Below are 19,320 nucleotides of genomic sequence, written 5' to 3' on the forward strand. Positions count from 1 at the left end.
AAATCTCTGGCATCGTATGGTCTTGAATTACAGTACTGCAGACGAACACTGTACAGCTAAAATCACTGATAGACTCCCCTTTCAAGGCTGAGCTCAAGTTTGTGCCCCAGGGATCAAAATTTTAGGTGAGTCATGTTGGCTAGGATTTTTTTTTTGATTGGGGTGTTTTTGGCATAGCTATCTTTCCACCCCAGACATCAAGAAGGCAGGGAAAGTTGAGCTTCATGGATTATTTGCTCATGCATCCCTGCTTTAATAGCACTGGACTACGATTTAAAACTGATTTGCAGGGGAGGGCTTACGTTGACTTTTGAGAAATTTGTGGCGTTCCAATGCTTGTTTTTACTGTACTCACAGATACTTCTACCTCTCACTGTGCAAATAATGCTGGTGGCCCAAAATTTAAATGATACAGTATTTCTCATTAAAAGAATGGTTTCATTTTCGTACTTTTTTAATTTAAAAAGCCTAGAATTTAAACAAAAATCACTCTAAATGGGAAAAACAAAGATAATATCTTTCCAACCTTTCCATGTTGTTTTCTTCTTAGCTAAAACAATTTGCTAAATGAGACTATCGAACCCGCTAATGGTTTTGTTCCTGCCACTAGAAAAAGATTGCAGTGGAATAAAATATTTCTCACAAAAGATGGTTTAGGTCTACTTGTAATCCTAATTTAATCCGATTTTAATATCTGAACATGCTCGTAAGTATAACCTTTGTCTAAAATAAATAATTCTGAATTCTTTCAGAGAAAAAATATGGGCAGCAGGGTTCAGGTGGCTTTAGTACAGATCAAAAAGCACCGGGTGTGTACAGCAGGGAGAGAAGCACTCTGATGGGCAGGGGTCGCGGTCTTGTTCTGCGCCCTGAAAAATCGTGGAAAATAAAGCAACTCTGCTTTCAAGAAACTCCATTCAAAACTGATCTCACAATCATAAACCAAAATATTTAAGGGGCTACATTAAATCAGCTTTGCCGGATTTCTGTGTTTGCTTTTTACCCCAACGCTTTTATAAATTACTTTAAAAGACTTGTAACCGAGGTGTTTGTGGGATGTAAATGAACAGTTGGTTTCTTATAGGCCCTTTTCTTTCTGGGAACAGAGAACAGCTATGTAATGTATTCTTGCCGGTTTTAATTTCCGTGACTTCCAAAGCAGTTGTTTATCTTCATCTTGTGCAAGCTGTAGGTCTAAAGCCTTTGCTTAATTAAGACTGGAACAGTAAATAAACAAAACCGTGCCTTCTTCCGTGTAGAGCAACGATAGGTATGTGAGAAAGAGATAACAATATTTATATTTTTTAGAACGTTGGAGTTTTTTCCTTTCATCTTCTTATAACGTACCATCAGCTAAGGCAAAAGAACAGCTCAGAGAAGCAGGAACCACCCAGAACACTGTTTGTAAACTTTGTGGGTGGCTGATGGCTTTTAAATCAGTGTAAAGATACCCCAGTCCTTAGCTATTAAATAGTAATTGGTAAATAGTAATTGTAAATAGCAATTTCACTACTAAATAGGAAAATATTTGTCCTACACTGAGACTTAATAACAATGAAATTTGGGCAGCGCCCAGATTTCAGAGCGAGCGCTGGATTCCAGCATTCCTGTGCTTTCGAAACTCAGCTGCCTTCCTGGAGATACTTAGTATTGCTGGGAATATAAGCGGTTACTTGATTTAAAATATTTTCAAGTCTATGAGCTTCTGTCAGCGGAGGTCACTCAGTCGGGGAGTATGGCATGTGTGCCTGCTAGAGTCCTTTTTGTCGCAAGGGAAAATCACTGATGAAAGCCTTGTTTAGTTTTTAATTTGAAATATATGATGTTTTGGAGGGAACCAGGCTTTGAGAGCTAGTGCATCCTTTTTTAAGGGTATGGTAGTCTTGTGTGGTTTTGCAATGTAATGCAAATCTGTGATTTGTCAGAAAGTACACCATCTCTCTTCCTATTTCAACGCATCGCTTTCTGGCTACCTTCCCACATCAGCAACTGCAAGAGAAGACTGGGCAAGCTGAAGTTGCACCCTTTGTGCAAAGTGGGTCCCTCCTTGATGAAGTGAGGACTCCAGCTTGCAGAAACCTCCCCTTCCGAAGGGAAGAGCCTACCTTGTGCCTGGGTACACATACAGAAAAGCTTGTTGCATGACTTGATGCTGGTGAAAACGCCAGTATTTCCTCCGGGTGATCCCTTGTTTCCCTCTTACTTAACATTTTATTCTGGCATAATGAAAGCATCAAACCCCAGCTAATTTAGACATAGGGATATTTGAATGAAGTGCTTGTATTTTTAAATATCTAGCTGTTCCTGTGTGAGAAGCAGAATAAAGTTATACTACTGTCTGGTATTTTTTTTTTTTTTCCATATAGGTAGGAAGCTGTTAACCCTGGTCTACCAGTATAATTATTTAGGTAAAAATATATATGTATGCTTGTAAATAGCGTTATACATCTTTCAAGTGCAGGCCTGACCTAATACTGTAAGTACTTTCATGGCTTGTCTGCAGTGGAATGAAACTCAAAACATTTGTGGTTTGGAACAAACATTTGTTGAATATTAAGACTACTATGTGTAAATAGAGTGGGGGAACTCGATTGGATTTGCTGGGTACCTTGAATTAAAAACTCTTGTCTGACCCTTAGCAAGTACAGTCAAGGATCTTGGAGCAGCTTGTTTATTTTAGCTAACAAGTTTGTACAAACAACATGGTTTACAGCAGACTGAATACTAATATGAACTACAAATGTTTATAGCATGCCTAGACTAATGTTTATTGCTGTTGCATAACTCAAGCTAATTGGAAATTGCATAACGAGGTAAAACAGCAAAACAACTAGGCTGATCATTTCCTAGGCAACTTTTGCTGAAGGCATACGGAAAGTCCTCATAATATAATGTCAGAATATAAAGACAAATTAGGGGATAGCTACTTTGCTCCACAAGTATATATATACACGGAGGCACCTCAGCTCAGTCACGTGATAAAATGGGGAGTTTCTCATTAACAAGGTAAAGCAAATGACTTGCATTGACCTGCATTAAGTCAATCTGTCAGAGTTTCAAAAAAAACCAATAAAAGGATGATGTGTCCACCGAAGCCGCTAACCCAGCCATGCCCTACCGCAGTCGCAAATCAACCCCGTGTGAATCAACTGCCTTTGACTAGGTTGCTCTCACACTGCAGATGTCTGATCTGCCTGCTAATATGCAGCTGCCAAGGTTGGAGCTGACCATGCTCCAATGTCACGCTCGCAGGGAGTTCATCTTGAGTGTAGGAGCATCCAAATAAGAGGCAGGAACAGCGCTCGTCTTCACTGGGTGCTGTAGAGCCACTCATCTCCCCTTCTTTCAAAGCAGGTGTGGTTAGAAAGTGGGTTTTTTCAAAGTCTGAATACTTATTAACAGGAGAGAGATGTGTTCACGTGCAGAAATTGGCATCCCTGGATTCAGCTTTTTTGGTGCAAGCCTTCTGTGCTAAGATCTTTGGTTTAAAAGTGTTCTCTGTTTAGCTTGATATAGTGAGAAATCCACTTCTCAGTTTGGTAAGTGCTCCGAAATCAGATTCTTCCAAAGAAAAGGTTGATGATTAATTAAAATTATTATTGTTTCTATGTTCGTACAGCTTTAAAATATACAAACTACTCTAAGTAGGGGCAAAAGGAAAAAAACTAAGCGAGAGGTATTGCCTTTCTAAGACCAATAAAGGGATACAATGCCTGCTCCATTCACCCCTGGAACTCAAAACTCTAACACCATCTAACACTTCTGATTTCAGACCTTCTCTTAGGTATTGCTTTCATAAATATTTACAAATTTCGGTTTGGGTCTTGGGCCGTACTAACTTACAAGGTTTTCAGAAGATGCTTGATGCCGCCATTGAATTGACAGGATCTGCCTTTCAAATGGAAATGCTGATGTGTGGCTCGATCTTTGGACTTTTTGTTCTTTTTAAATCGGTATTTTCTGAATCTTGACTGAAGTAGTGTGATGTATATTAATGTATTTTACTTTTTTCCTCATTTTCTCGGCTATATGAACAGTATTTACAGTACATGTTAATCATTCACCTGAAGACTGCTTGCACGGAGAAGTGGAAACTTCACTTGGCTCAGTGGCTTTGGCTTTTCCCGTGGGAAATACTTCTCAAACTTGTCCGATCCTTCGGTCTCCATACCTAATTATGTGGGAGAGCGTGTGCATGCAGCTGTACCCATCTGAAGATACATTTCACATAATAAATTTTACTCTAACAACTTACCTGCTTTTTAAAAATCACATTTCTTCTAAACGGAATTAAAACTAATATCTCTCAAAAATAGTTTCATTGTTTGAAACAAGTTTAAAGTCACCTTCGCAAATAATTTTAAAATGAAAATGGATCCATGTTTGGGGGTTCAGCTGAATGAAAGTTACAGTCATTCATTTTCCAACATCTTCTTAATAGAAGACAATAGTAAAGTGCAGCAGCATGTCAAAACCAAGAAAAATACCAGTAACATTTCAGCTCAACACAAAATTTTGTGTATAGTAAGGATATGCGTAAGAGAGAGAAAAATCTATGTAGCACCAATTGGCATTTTAATTCACTGTACATATATTCTTACATAGTCTACTGTGCTTCAGCCACTACAGAAAAAGTAATTTCCCTCTAATTTTTGCTTAGACCCATCTATTTTTTGCTGGTTTTGCTCGGTTTCCCAGTGCCGCTGACAACTTGATGTGTCAATACAGGCAGTGATGCTGAAGTGAGGTGCTTCTGATCCCCGTGGAAGGGGCTGGAAGGGCGAGAAAGGAGATGAAACTTTGCTCCTTGCACAGTAACTTGCCAAGAATGAACAGTGCTGTGAAAGGAAAATGCAGGAAACACTGCAGGGTGGTTCAGGGCGTTTCTGTTGTTGCCTCCATCAGTGACTCACGGAAGGACCTTTGGTAAATCACTTGATTTTTGTTCCTCCGATGAGCAAGTGCAACAGGATGATGATGATAGGGCTGGACTGGACATAAATATATCCTCAATTTTATTCCTAGGTTTGCCCCCAATTCTTGATGCAATCTTTGAAATTCTGCTTTGCTTTTCTTGAAATTCTGCTTTGCTTTTCTTGAAATTCTGCTTTGCTTTTCTTGAAATTCTGCTTTGCTTTTCTTGAAATTCTGCTTTGCTTTTCTTGAAATTCTGCTTTTTGTTTCTTGAAATTCTGAATTTTGCATTTCTTGAAATTCTGAATTTCTTCATGCTACTCTTTCCATTCCTTCTGTTTAGATTGTTAAATAATTTGGATCAGGGTGGTGTTTTGCCATGAATTTGTTAAAGCCTTGGCTCCGTTGGCCAGAAAGCATGCCAGGATGCTGAAGTGAACCCAGCTGTCAGAAAACCTAAATTTTCATTCTGTTCTGAAGACGAAAATCATGAAACTCTTTGTTGAAGTGTGATACTTATTTAATTTTGGAATTATTAAGATATTCTGTTTCCATAACAAAAAAGCTTCCTGTGATCTCTGGCAAGTGCTGATGGAGAATAACCTCATTTGGGGGGTTGGTGGGTTTGTGCGTGTGTATCGCGTTGGATTTATTTGTGTATCACATCCAGTTTAGTCACCAGCCGAAAGGGCATCCAGGGTCTGCAGCCCAGGAGTATTCCTAATTTAAAAATACTGCGAAGCCCTGGGTTTTGTCTGGGTTTTTGCACTTTGAAAATAAGCTAAACTAACCCATCACTAGAATATATGAATAGAAAGTTAGCATAAACTAATAGATGTTATTTTAAAAACACCAACTTGTGAAATTGGCTGTGCCTGTAGTTTTACGTCTCTAGAACAGCATTCCCTGTCTCTTGGCTCACACCACATTCCTGCAGGCAAGGAAATGAAGGACTGGACCCGTTTCCGCATGGAGCAGCTTTCGGAGCCACCTGAGTAATTTGCGGATCGGGAAATAACGCATTTGAATCGTGGCAAGGAGTGAAATGTAATCTTGAAAGAGTTCTGACTTGTGTGTGTTTATTTCCTCAGATAATTAAGCTGAAAGCAGAAGCCCGTCTCGATCTGCTGAAGCAGATCGGTGTGTCCGTGGATACGTGGCTAAAAAGCGCAATGAACCAAGTGATGGAAGAACTGGAAAACGAACGCTGGGCCAGCCTGCCTTCGGTCACCAACAACGGCTCTTCACACCTGGTACGGTTTCCAACGTGTAAACCTCACCTCGTCTCCACGTGGCTCTTGCCTAGTAGCAACTCCTAACTTAATATGGAATATAAAACAAAATTGATAATATTTGCTCGGCTGGTAGCTAACTGGAAAAATCTTGTAGCTTTACGTGGCTGAAGCCCGTGTCTGAGTTTCATGCAAAAAACAAACAAACAAAAAAAGGATTTCTGGGTTCTGTTGCTGAGTTTACTTTAGATTGATTTTTCTGACCTTGGATAAGTGCCATAACATTTATTTGCCATCTCCTGAAAAGAAAAATGTCTGCGTGTTTCTTTGAACTTTCGTTAATAGTTTACGATGTTATCTGAGATACTTGGATGAAAGGCTTTATTCTTCCAAATTGCCCCCCCCAAAGAATGATACGTTTCAAAATAAATACTGATGGCTGAATTGAACAGCTGCCTGAACCAAGAAACCCTGCTCAGAAAGAGGAACTGCTAAAAGAGCTCGTAATACCTTTTTTTTTTTTTTAAATTCCCCTACACAGCATGCGATGCTGAGCTGTCACCTTTGGCAGTAAAACTAACCAATCTGTTGCTCTTCACCAGTAACCAACTAAAATAAAATTCCTGAAGGTTTGGTCAGTTTGCCTCAAACAAATTTTAAATTTTCTGTGCATGTTTATATATTTAATATTTAACAAAATTCAGAGGCTTTTATAAAGTCTCGGTTTGCATGTGGATAGTTTCCTAACTAGAGTCTTCATACACTATTAACATTACTTAATTCACACTTTCTTTTTAATCTTAAATGCTTTGGACAGCCAGAATATATCTTTTGTATAACAAAACTTTCAGGGGGAATGGGGATGTGGTTTTTCATTGCATTGCAAATGATTTGGAGAATGGCTTGCTTTCGCTGACCGCCTAAGAGAAACAAAATCTCCATTTCAGCAAGTATGTGCTATCTACACACAAGAAATCCTGCTCGTTCCCATGTTTCTTCATGCTTTTCTGCCTCTTTAGTGTTTTCTTGGTAATGGTGGCACACCCTTAGAGGGAAAGGTTTTTTTGGATGTACAGCTATTTTCATCTATGTCAACTTCAGTTCAAAAAAGCGAGCGAGCACCGAATGGAGTCTCAGCAGATCCTGAGACTCCTGAATCCACTCTTTGCTTTCTTCAGGGTGTTGGGATGTTTCTTCTAGGACGTTACACACAGAGCTCAAACACAGTGACGGTGATTTGCAGTAAAGGTTGTTACAATCGCTGTTCTGCGTAGTCTGTCTCTGCAGGCTTTATTCCCATGGTTAGTAGTATAATTAGAGATTAAAGTTGTCGTCTGCAGATCCAAGCTTCATCCTTCCCGAATCCCAAAGGAGTTCTTGTGCCGAGTTTCATTTCAGATCCTTTCTAGCCAGGAGAGATGAGGATATGTTACATAGCTGTGTTTAACAGCGTTTTTTTCCCTTTGTTCTTGTACTCCACCTCCTTGAACTTCCCATTGTGCGTGTTGGATTGCGCCCAATCCCTTGTTCTCTGTCTCATCAGACGTGCCAACGGTTGGCCCTGGAGCCAAACCCCGTGCTAGTCCCTGGTGAGCCAGCAGATGCCACAGCGTGGGAGGTTAAACTCTGATGCTTATTTTCCCCTTTTACACTTACGTACACTCCCGTATAAAAAAAGATGCTGTTGACCTTGGCAGGCCAGATGGGGACAGCCCGTAGATGGAATTCTTAGAACCGTTACCGAAATTATGCTGCTTGCAATTATTAGAAGAATTACTGCAGCATATAACAAGCAGCACTTTTCTCTTCATCCTTGAAGAGCGGGCAGTGTTTAATGTTCAGAAACCAGCTATCTGCCATCCTCACGTCATGCACTGCTTTGCTACCAGTACTTGTCGTGACATAATTTGTTCAGCAAAGCTCTCGATATGTTTTCTTTTCAAGAGCTAAAAAGAAGAAAGCGGCATCGATGCCTTGATATCGCTGTATTTATTTAACCTACTACAGTAATGTAACAAGCTGAAGGAGTTAATATCCCATCACCTATCCAGTCGGCTGACTTTCTGATATAATGATGACATGCATAATCTTGGCAGGGAATACTTTTTTTTCCCCCCAGCGTGCATGCCCAAAACCAGTTAATTGTCATTTTGAATTTTAATGTCATCTGGAAAACGTATGCAGTGCCTACAACAAATGTATTGTAAACACTACGTAATTTATTCAGAAAAGGAAGAGAGAGTAACGTCTTTATGGGTTTTGTGTTTTGTTTTGTATTCGCTGGGACTTGAAGCAGTACAGTTATAAGAAACATTTGTACAGTAGAAGTACGGTATTGCAGAGTTAGAAGTGAGGTTTGCGCTTGGTACGTTCACTGTGAACGTGACAATGGATGCTTTTAACTGTAAAGGGATCTAGCATCTTTTAACTGTAAAAGGTTATAGAATCTTTCAACTATTAGGTTGCTGGTTCATATTCAAGCTTGATTGTCATCTGATACCAGCAACCCGTGCAGAACAAACTGTGGTTTCAGTCTCTAAATACATGTCTTGCACACTGCCTCTGACTGATCCATACCTTCGGGTGCTCCGGCGGACTGCTCTGTTAGTGAATTGGCAGGAAATTTCAGCCTTTTTTAGCTCCTACAGGTCATACATCCAAATGAGACTGGAGGTGCTTCGGTATAAATGTGTTCTCTGTTGTTGCCAGGGTCTCTGCATTTCCGAGGATAGGTAAAAAAGGGCTTTTGATCAATTTTTTTGGTATCGAATCTCTTTTTGTGTAGCATATGCAACAAAACAAGACAGATACTTGCATACCTTTTTTCATATGTATGATCAAGGTATCCTGTCACCTTCTTACCTGCATTTACTCTTATGTTCGTTCTCTGTTACATACCTTCGGTACAATTGTGGCTGATGTATTTATTCTTTGCCTGTGCTGTCTTTCATTACCAGACTCCGTAGAAAGATGAGCTTTATGAAACAAACTGCTAAAGTTTTCTGTATCATCCATGCTGTTTTCCCTCTGTGTGCCTACTTCGCAAATGATTCTATTCAAGGAGTTTGAGCAGCCCACACACTGAAAATTAAAATGTATTTTTCCGCCTCGTGTTAGAAAACCAGGACCAGATGTTTTACAAACGAGTCTTTCTAGACATGATACACTAATTTCCATGATGTTTCATATGGCTGTCAGCTGAATGTCAGCTTTGGCTGCTGGGACATAGACCATGCACAGCAAAAGGCAGTTAGAAACTGGAGGGGGAAACCTGAAATTTGCTGTAGTTTATAGTTGGTTGGTAATATATCAAGGCATTAGGTAGGTGGGACAGTGATTTTTTTTTGTTGTTGTTACCGCAACATCCATGAGTGTATTTGAGTAGCAATGGATGCAAACTGCACTTGAATGAAAATGAGTGGGGGAAAAAAGCATATGAATTACAAGGATGTAGTCTAGAAATCGTACCGTAAAAATTCATCTAAGTCAGAAAATGATGAAGCTTTGTGCTCTTCTACTCCAGGCCTAGAAGAGCACAGATGTTACAGAGCAGAGGTCCGAAGGCAGCTGGTTTAGGGAGCCTGGCCAGTGCCTTTTCGGTCTCAGCCTAACTTTATGTTGATTTATCATGAAAACTTTTAGTTTAGTTTTCTATAGTTTTCATGAGGAATACCAAATTCACTTCTAAATTAAAAGGAGTAAATAAAGGGAAGATGGCAAATACGTAACAGTGTTGCCTTTGATTCGAAGGACTTGCCTATTTTCACATGAGATAAAGTGTTTATGCAAAATTTAATCCAGGCACAAGGCCAAAGCACAGCTCATGTCAATGTTGCCCAAACTGCATTTATAGAAACTTGTATTTTTCCAGTGTATTGACTTCAGTCTGTATTTAAACTTTTATAGCTAGTTTTTAATCATCATTCCTTCTCTAAGCTTTTTTTTTTTTTTTTAATAAACTGCAGCAAATCTATTGTGCAGAATACACCAGCTGGAAGGCTGATTTTTTTTTTTTTTTAATTTTTTTTTTCAAGTTTAAGTATTTCCACTGCCGTTTCATTTTATAACTCGTGGTCACAGGTATCTTAATCTTTTAGTAGCATAAATTCTCAGTAAGTGACTCTTTTTTCCATTAAACTATTTGCTACGCCTCTGAAATGGCATCTCCAAAGTACATTAGTCACTGTTTCACAGCTTATGCAAAAAATAGATAACTGTCCAGCAGCTGAGTTCCAAAATCTTCTGCAGTTCTTTTTAAAGTCCACGAGCCTGTGCTTGAATGAAGAAATACAGCTGAGTTAAGCGAAGATGTAATTTGGTGAGAGCTCTTCTTCGTTTGCTTCCCTGTATTTGCTTTGTTTGATGGCTGCTTTCCTCGTGTTATTTGAGAATCGTATGTTGAATATTATTTAGTCGTTGGTTTTTTGTCCACTCTCAATAATCATAAGTAGTAAAAAAACCACACTGAAGAATATTGATCCATTCATTTTTATTGTTTTTTCTTCACACTTATTTTTATTTGATGGTATAATGCCAAATTTAATTTGTTTTAATAGATTAATGCTGATGCAGAAAAGGAAGAAGGTGAAGAGTTTGAAGACAGCATGGACGTTTTTGATGACAGTAGTTCTAGTCCTTCTGGTACTCTAAGAAATTACCCTCTCACCTGCAAAGTTGTTTATTCATATAAGGTTTGTGATTTTTTATTTCTTTTTTAAATTTGATTAGAAAAATGAATGATGCAACAAACAAATAATAGATGTAACTGTTCTGTGGGGGTTTGAGGTAGAATGTCAGCGTTTGGCTCAATAATGGTGCACGTTAAATATATCTAACATCTAGTTCGGAAAAACTGCAGCAGTGTACATCCATACCGTGGTGAAACACATTGAAACCACAGTTCAGCAGAGTACTGAAGTCTGCGCATGAATTGCAGCCTGTGGAGATGTCCCTGTCTGGCTTCAAGGAGACCAGTTGTGTGCCTGCCATTAGAAGATGTTCTAATTTTTGTTGCTGAGCCAGTGTGGCTATATTCGAAATGCCTTCTCAGTGTTAGGCGTGCTTGTATGCTGCACGACAAAGCTCCTCTTTGTGCTGTAATAGTGAAACCACCATTCATGAGTTAAAGCTTTGCTGACAAACTGCATTCATGCTATTTACTTCTGCTAGCACTGCTAGGTCAGCTGTAAATCACACCGCTGCGGTAGCCGAAGCCAGTGGCAGGCTTAGTCTTAGAGTACGGAGTAATTAGGGTTTCAAAAGTAAATAGGGTTCGAAGCGCTGGGTGGTATTCAGGGCGCTTCCATCCATCCTCTTGAGTGAAAAAGGGTCTTGTGAACGTCAGCAGGTATACAGAAGAACCCTTATTAATACGTTTTAAAGTATGCTACATCATAAAATTTTGAAAAAACATAAGTTTGAGTAAAAGTCGGGATGAGAATGTTCTTTACGCTGCCTGTCCCGTGCACCTGAAAACACTTTGATTTTCTAATCTTCCTGTTACATACTTCAGGCTTCTCAGCCAGATGAACTGACCATAGAGGAACATGAGGTATTGGAGGTTATTGAAGACGGAGATATGGAAGACTGGGTAAAGGTATCATTTTTCTGAGATTGTTTTCTTTTCACTATTACTTTTAGAAATAGAACTTGGGACGGGAGAAAGTATTTGGATTATTTTCCGAGTAGTATGCAAAAACAGAGCATCTTTTATGTCGTTTATTTACAGGCACGGAATAAAGCGGGTCAAGTGGGTTATGTGCCAGAGAAGTACCTGCAGTTCCCGACATCCAGCAGTCTGCTGAGTATGCTACAGTCCCTTGCGGCACTGGATAGTCGATCACACACCTCAAATAACTCCACTGAGGTCGACTTAGTCTCAGGCAGCCTGAATGGAGACTCCAGTGGTAAATACCAATAAAAAAATAAATAGTATATTAAGCTTGTTCTCGAAAGCATTCCGCATATCGAGTTGGGATGTCGCGTGTGAGAATGTCTCACATTTGACCTGTATCTGAGTACAACTGGTCTCAGTAATTATCTGTCTCATATCAAATCTGCGTAATTTACCTGGCTATCTCATAGAGTTGAGATTAACATTAACTAAAATTAAGGAAAACTAAAATAATTTGACTCAGCAATTATAGAATCATAGAGTCATTTTGGTTGGAAAAGACCTTTAAGATCATTGAGTCCAACCGTAAAAGTATGTATAGTACTTACTATTATTTTTTTTTAAGCTCATGCCAATTACACTTCTTTTTTCCCTCTTCCATTCTTCAGTCTGTTTTGTAAAAGCACTTTATGATTACGAGGGCCAGACAGATGATGAGCTGTCCTTCCCAGAAGGAGCGATCATCCGCATCTTGAACAAGGAAAATCAAGACGATGACGGCTTTTGGGAAGGAGAATTCAACGGACGCGTTGGGGTGTTCCCGTCAGTATTAGTTGAAGAGCTTACGGCCTCAGAAAATGGAGAGACCCAGTGGATTGGAGATATTCAGGTATGTAAAGAGTTGAGGTGCTAGCTTGCACGTATCCTGTTAGTTTGTTAGGGTGATTTCGCAAGGCTGCAAAGATCTGCCGCTTCTTTGGGGGGGGGGAAATCAGAACTAATTTAAGGAAAAAAAAAACTTTGACTGCTTACCTTTTAGTTTCTTACCCAGCCTAATAATTATCAACTGATCTATTTTGGCAAATGTAACAAATTTGTGAATAAAGGCAAGTATTTGGGTAGAAAGGAAATGAACCAAAGGAGAAAATTCACAGTCTACTTCCTGTAATTAATTTATGGCATAGACTGAGACATCAAACAGAACCTGGCAACAAAAAGAGAATTACAGGCTCTCTCAGCCCTAATTTAATGTTTTCATACTTAAATCTGTTCTGTATCCTCTCAATTTTTGAAGGGCAGAATACTGCCCAATATTGTACTACGGTAATTTTTGCAAAAATGGCCTCATTCCAGTATAGTTCTGTAATCCTTATATCATATTAGAAAATCAGACACATTCTCATGTGTAATTGTGGTGCTAGAAAGTGGACTTCCATGTTCCCTACAAGGTAATTTCTCCGGTATTTTTATTCTTTGATTTGAGAAGACCATGAAAATTTAACATTTAAATGATATATATGCAATTGAGTTGGGATAAAACTTACGATCTTAACGCTTTTGTGCGAATATATGTGGAGAGGCACACTTGGCCAAATGGCTTTTTTTCAAATAACCTTCAAAAAGTGTGTCTCAGTTCTGGGAGGGGATGAAAATTTCTGCTCAGTGGCAACCTATGATTGAAAAAAAAAAATACAGTCACTGTTGGATATCTTGGTTTTCCTTCCCAGAAGTACCTGACGGCGCTTTTGACAGATTGTTTTTCTCCAGATGAAAGCTCCTAGCATACTGATGTGTCAGAGGACTTACTGCACCGCGGTGTGTACATAAAAACTGTTGAGGAGTAAGGCTTTCTGCAGCCCCTCTCTCTTTTTAACACAGGTATCCCCGACTCCGAAGCCTAATAATGCCCTTCCACCGCTGCCGCTGTATGACCAGCCTCCCGCTAGTCCCTACCACAGTCCGGATAAAAGAGGTTCTCAGTACTTCCCCAGATCACCGTCAACCAACGGTAAGAAATTTTGTGACAGCAAAAGAAACATTTCAGCTAAATGCTTAATTTAGAATGTTCACATTTCAGAGGCGGGGGGAAAAAAAAAAAAAAGCTTGGTTTGCGACATAAAGTTAATTCAGCAATACCGAGTGGCTTGTTGGTGATGGGTTGTTGCTTACTCTTTCAGAAAACAGCTTCAGTTCAGAGTCCCCGGGATTCTCGCAGCCTCCGCGAATTCCTCCTGAAACTTCTTACGGCAAACTGCGACCTGTAAGTTAAAAACAAATACTGGTTTTTTCTTGATGCTACAAAGTTATAAGGCCAAGTCTAGGTAAAACGGGATAGGTACGTTCAAAGCGGGGTGGTGATACAGCCCCTGATGATTTGGCGCTCTGTGTTCTGCAAATCCAATTACTGTGTATAAAAAAAAATGCAGTATGTCAGATGAATAGCGCGAGGAAAGGTCTGTTCACTCCCCTTTGATAATACCATAGATGGGTCAGAAAGCTATGGAACATGAGAGTTATTTGAATAAGTGAACACTAGAACAAAACAAAGCTGCGCTTGTTTAAACAGTAAGTCACTGTGTTTAAAGATGACCTTGAATCGTATCCGTCCCCTACTCTTCATCTAACCTGCCCTTCTGTATCTGCCTTCATAGATGAAATACCTGCATGTCTCTGTGTGAGGCACATGAATCATGAAATCTAACCTGGGAGGAAATTAGATCTATAATGATAGTCAAATAGATGTTAGTCGATAAACTTACACTGCCTTTTCAGGCATTGGGAGGTTATTTCTGTTCTTGCCACGTTTAATAACCCCTAAACAGAACTAAAAAAGAGGTGGCGAATAAATGCCAGACCAGTTTAATCGTATGATTTGTACAGTTGCTTCTTCTCCAATGTGCTGGCAGACAAATGTGCTTGCCAGCAGTTTGACGTAATTTGCGGTCCTTGGGACTCCACTGCATTTAGGGTCAAGTTTATTTCCAAACCCCTTGATTTGAGGGCTTTGGATTAAAAATTCTGAACGATAAGATCTATATATTTTGTGATGTCTTTGCTGCCTAGAAAGGGAGATTTTGCCAGAAAAGGAAAGGAAGAATTTAATCACTTAGAACTTGCAAAATCCATCTCCTTGGGTTAACTTTGAAATCAAGTTTTGGGGGTTTCAAAGTCCTAAACCGAATCATATTAAGACGTAACATTTGCATTTTCCTGGCATTCTCAATGAATGAGGTTGCAGAAAAAGAGCACTTTTGGATATTCAAAAATTATATTCTGAATATTCCAGTAGGCAGTGAGTTAACCTTATTCATTGACATACGCAAGGCAGAGGTAGTACTGCATCGTTACGTTATTGAACAGAGAAGTTTCACGTTACCTTATTCCCTTGAAAAAAGACACTGATTCGCCTTTTCCATTTTGTAGATCTGTGATTTCTTCACGAGTTTCTTGCAATTTACTGTCTTTTCAAGACATTACTACAGTGTCATGCCTTAATTGAAAGGATTTCTGTTAGTATTGCATTTTAAATATGGGTGGTTTGAAAATATTGTGACGTTTGTTATGGTATTGCTCCACAATTCATGTTTTCCATAGCAAGTCACTCTGGTGTATTCTGAAATCATGTGATAAAAACCCTGTATGAAATGCTGTTAGCGCTTAACATAATCTCCATCAGGAGCAATAATAACTTTATTGATGTGGCAGAGTGTAAAAATAGCGTCAGATTTCAGCTGTATATCGGTCAGGTCAGTGATTGATTAAATATGAGTAAGCCACTTAGATGCCACAAGGCATTCTTGTCGTTCCCAGTCCGTATAAGTTCCAGGCAAGGGCGTCATCAGATTTCAGCGGTCGATGTAAAGTCCGAAGTCCGTCCCAGGTTTACGTACCCGATTATCCACGGGTACAGGCAGAATAGATCGGTTATTTCACTCGGTGCGTTTGCCCCGTCGTGACTGCTAGTCATCCTGGAGAAAAATCACTTGAGAGTGGCGACAGGTTATAACGAAGAGCCTTGATGGCTTAATTGGAGATAACTGGACCTGAATTCAGCTGGTTACGCACTGTAGTTCTGTTGATCTTAATGTACAGTCTGTATATTTGCATCATCTTGAGATATGAGCCCAAAGTTGCAGTTTTAGTCTATACAAGTTCTGAAATTTTGACAGTTTTCTGATAGTTACAGGCTGGTTCTGGCTGTTTCAGGTGCGAGCAGCTCCACCACCCCCTACGCAGCATCATCGCCGGACAACAGAGAAGATAGAGGACGTGGAAATTACTCTGGTGTAATGATTGGACTAGTTAAGTAGTAGTGCTACAATCAAGACCAAACGCGGTATTTGGTCAATCTCGTTTTTAGGCACCTTTGCATGATGAAGACTTTTAATAGAGCAAGAGATAGGGAGGATTTTATGTGGCAGTGACATGGTGGATTCCTTCCCGCAGTCATGAATATTTTGTGCCTTTTTTTGTTTCGTTTTGTTTCGATTTATATACATCATTCTTCCTCTCTTAGCACAAACCAAGACGGGCCAAACAGCGAGCAGAGGATTGCCTTGGAGCAGGTTTCTCTCTTGGCTGAAGACGGTCAATTTTTCTACGGAGGCCGAGGAAAGAGCCTCGTTCATGCAACTTAGTCATAGCATACTTCGCTCACGTGCATTAGTACAGTATATTACTGTTGCCATAGGAATGTGTTAAAGATTGTCAATTCTTCAAGTAGCGTTACTTGTCTGATTAGGTATTAATCAGATCTTGCGGAATGAAAAAGGGAACTGAAAAATAAGTATAAGGAGAGGCTGGCTCCTCTTTAATCCCCTTGCAGAAAGGAAGAAACAGGAAAATAATCTTATAGATAAGGAAAACTGATGCAGATCATATGGCGTTAATTACATTAATGCACACCTCTTCAATAATTAACAGTTAAACTGTTATGTTCTTTGTATTAATATTTATGCAGTACATTTAGTAATAGAGTATCTAATATGGAGGTGCTGAATTAGTAGCAACATCTTGTTCCATAGCATAAACCAACTGGTAGGAAAGTAAGTGAGATTTTGTCTAGATCTGGAAATTGAGCTTCATTTTTTTTCTTAGCAGATTTTGGGGGTTTGGGGTTTTTTTTGTTGTTTTTTTTTTTTTTTTAAAGTATTTGGGTCACTCTTATCCCAGTTATTGCCATGTACTTTATTATCCAACGTTAGCAGTATATCTTTGTCATCAAAACATCTGGCTAGAGTTAGAAGTTACATTTAGAGTATTTACATGCATTATTTAGTTCTTGCATTGGATGGTCCTGTAGCATTTTCCCATGCGAAGCCCGTTAACTAGCCAAAGCCAGAGAGCCGGGAAAGCTCTGGTTTCTGCGAAGCCTTCAGCCCGCCTTTGTGGCCAAGACTATCGTCTCAAATTACTCTTAGGCAAGAAAGAGAGAGTCAAAGGATCTCAGAACTAATTTTCAGTCGGATATCTCTGAAAAGGAAGCTGCTGCTTCTTGTTGTTTGAAAGAAAAGGGCAGAGGATATTCGAGGTGTAACATGGAGAGAAATGGTCAGGAGGAGAGGGAAAAACTGGATGAAAACAGGTTTTTCTTTGTGTACTTACTAAGTTATTTTCAGCAATCTCCATCAGATCAAAGCTTCAGTTAAAAGGCAGCACAAGGTTGGGTTTTTTTGAGCTGTTATATGGGTTCTATCGAATGCGCTCTTATGTCTTCATTTTTTTTTTTTTCTAAGCCAGTAAGTTTTCTACCTTTAGTTTACTAACAAGGGCTATTTTTTGAGGCTGCATTTACAAAAAAAAAAAAAAAAAAAAAAAGAAAAAAAAGAAGAAAAAAAAGTCATCTACCAAGATCTTATCATAAACTTTGCACGTACTTGTAAATCCCAACCCAAGCTGGGTCTCTGAGACGTTCGTGTTTGCCAATCTCCTTTCCCAGTGGGATCTTTAACCAAGAGTGGGGCTGTTTGAAGAAAACAATTCATGGATCGGTTATGACATCGGTGACTGTCCAATGAAGTCTTTTCCATATTTTTCATTCTTTTGCACCTCTTGTCCTGTTGATCTGTTTGAGGTCTTTTTATGTGTTTATCAAACTTATTCTTAAGTTTAAAAAAAAAAAAAAAAGTTTTTAAAAAAGATTTAACTGTTTGCAAAAATTTTGAAAGCTTCACAATGCAGAAGAAAAGAAAGTATTGCCATAATGTTCATGTTCAATTTCTTTGGCCAGTTTTTCTGTGTCCTTCATACCTGGACTTTCAAAATTGAGAAAGTGTTATTTAAAGTCTCTTTAGTTGTATTTTAAAATATTTTCTGTAAGAGCTGCTAATTTTATTTAAAAAAAAAAACAAAAAAAAAAGAAGAAAAGTTGTAAAAATATGCCTCCTTTTTAACTATGATTTCTTCATACAGGGCATGTATTCGACGTATCATCGTGTACAGCGTCAGTACACTGAAAGCATAGGTGCAAATGCTTTCTTTATATTGGCTGTAAAAAGTTTGTATTTATTATGTATAAAAAGTTGAATAATAAAAAAAGTGGAAGTAAATCCATGCCGTTGCCTTGATACAGACGCTGCCGTGCCTGCGGCAAAATGTCCTGAGCAGATTTGGGCATAGATCTGGGACTGAGGGAGAACCTGGCATTTGGGGGTAAAAACGTACGCTTTCTTGGGTATCATTTTTATGGTTTATGCTTTTTACACAGAAATTTGAATCTCCTGCTCAGGAAAACCCTTACGCACATACTTAGGGCGGTCTGTAAACATCGCTTTAAGGCGGTATTTATATGAGGAACCAAAATTATGCCCAAAATGGAGAGCCAGTAACAAAGCTCCAGTTATCAAAATAATTGCTTAATAGCCTTTATGCAATTAGGATAATTGCATAAAGAAAGCGAGGGAGAGTGATTGATGATAACTCGTCAGTGTGATTGTCCTTTAACAGGGTTGATTTGCCTGATTGCGCGAGGACTGTTTCCCCCGCATCCCAAACCTCTCTGGCTTTAGGATCCCTTTTTGCTCTGGGTTCCCGTGTTTTCTTTTTTTACCGGCGCTTGGAAGCCGCCCTCCGGCGACCAGCTCCTTGCTCGGCGAATTTCAGCTTCTCAAAGGTGAGTGCTTTTTTGCGTTAGGTGCTGAGCGATACGTGAGCTCTGCGTGCCGATTTCCTCCCGAGTTTTTGCTTTCAGCTGTTTGGAGTCGAGACTGTTCTACCCCGTTTGAACACAGCTCGCTGCGCGGTCGGCCGCCGGGCGCTGCCGCGGTGTTGGGTTAGATCTTTAATCTTTCATTTCCCCTGTTCACACAGAACTGTTACACGGGCTTTCATCATTTTTTCCCTGAGCTCCTGCAGCCTCTTCCTTTGAGAAATCCCATCTTCCCCTGCATTTTATGTGCATTCACAGCGCTCCTCCAGAAATTATTGTCCTGGCTTGCTGCTTTGACCGCTTTGTCCTTTTCTTTTAGCTTCTTGCTCGTTGCATCTCTCCTTTTCTTGCTGCATCACCCACCAACCTCTTTGCCTGTGATTCTTTTCCCTGTCAGTATCGCTTATAAATGA

At 39.4% G+C, this 19,320-nt stretch overlaps 1 protein-coding gene across 1 annotated transcript in view; it reads left to right on the forward strand.

The window, feature by feature from the left end:
• The window catches only part of FCHSD2 (FCH and double SH3 domains 2), a 166,958-nt gene extending 149,404 nt beyond the window's left edge, over positions 1-17,554 (forward strand). The window contains exons 13-20 of the mRNA XM_050913717.1: positions 6,006-6,167; positions 10,703-10,837; positions 11,659-11,742; positions 11,875-12,052; positions 12,429-12,649; positions 13,639-13,768; positions 13,938-14,020; positions 15,967-17,554. Of these exons, the coding sequence (XP_050769674.1) occupies positions 6,006-6,167; positions 10,703-10,837; positions 11,659-11,742; positions 11,875-12,052; positions 12,429-12,649; positions 13,639-13,768; positions 13,938-14,020; positions 15,967-16,050 (1,077 nt within the window). The 3' untranslated portion in view covers positions 16,051-17,554. The remainder of the gene's footprint in view (positions 1-6,005; positions 6,168-10,702; positions 10,838-11,658; positions 11,743-11,874; positions 12,053-12,428; positions 12,650-13,638; positions 13,769-13,937; positions 14,021-15,966) is intronic.
• The last annotated feature ends 1,766 nt before the right edge of the window (positions 17,555-19,320 follow it).

This window comes from Gymnogyps californianus, chromosome 1, assembly GCF_018139145.2.
Source record: "Gymnogyps californianus isolate 813 chromosome 1, ASM1813914v2, whole genome shotgun sequence".
Lineage (NCBI taxonomy): Eukaryota > Metazoa > Chordata > Aves > Accipitriformes > Cathartidae > Gymnogyps > Gymnogyps californianus.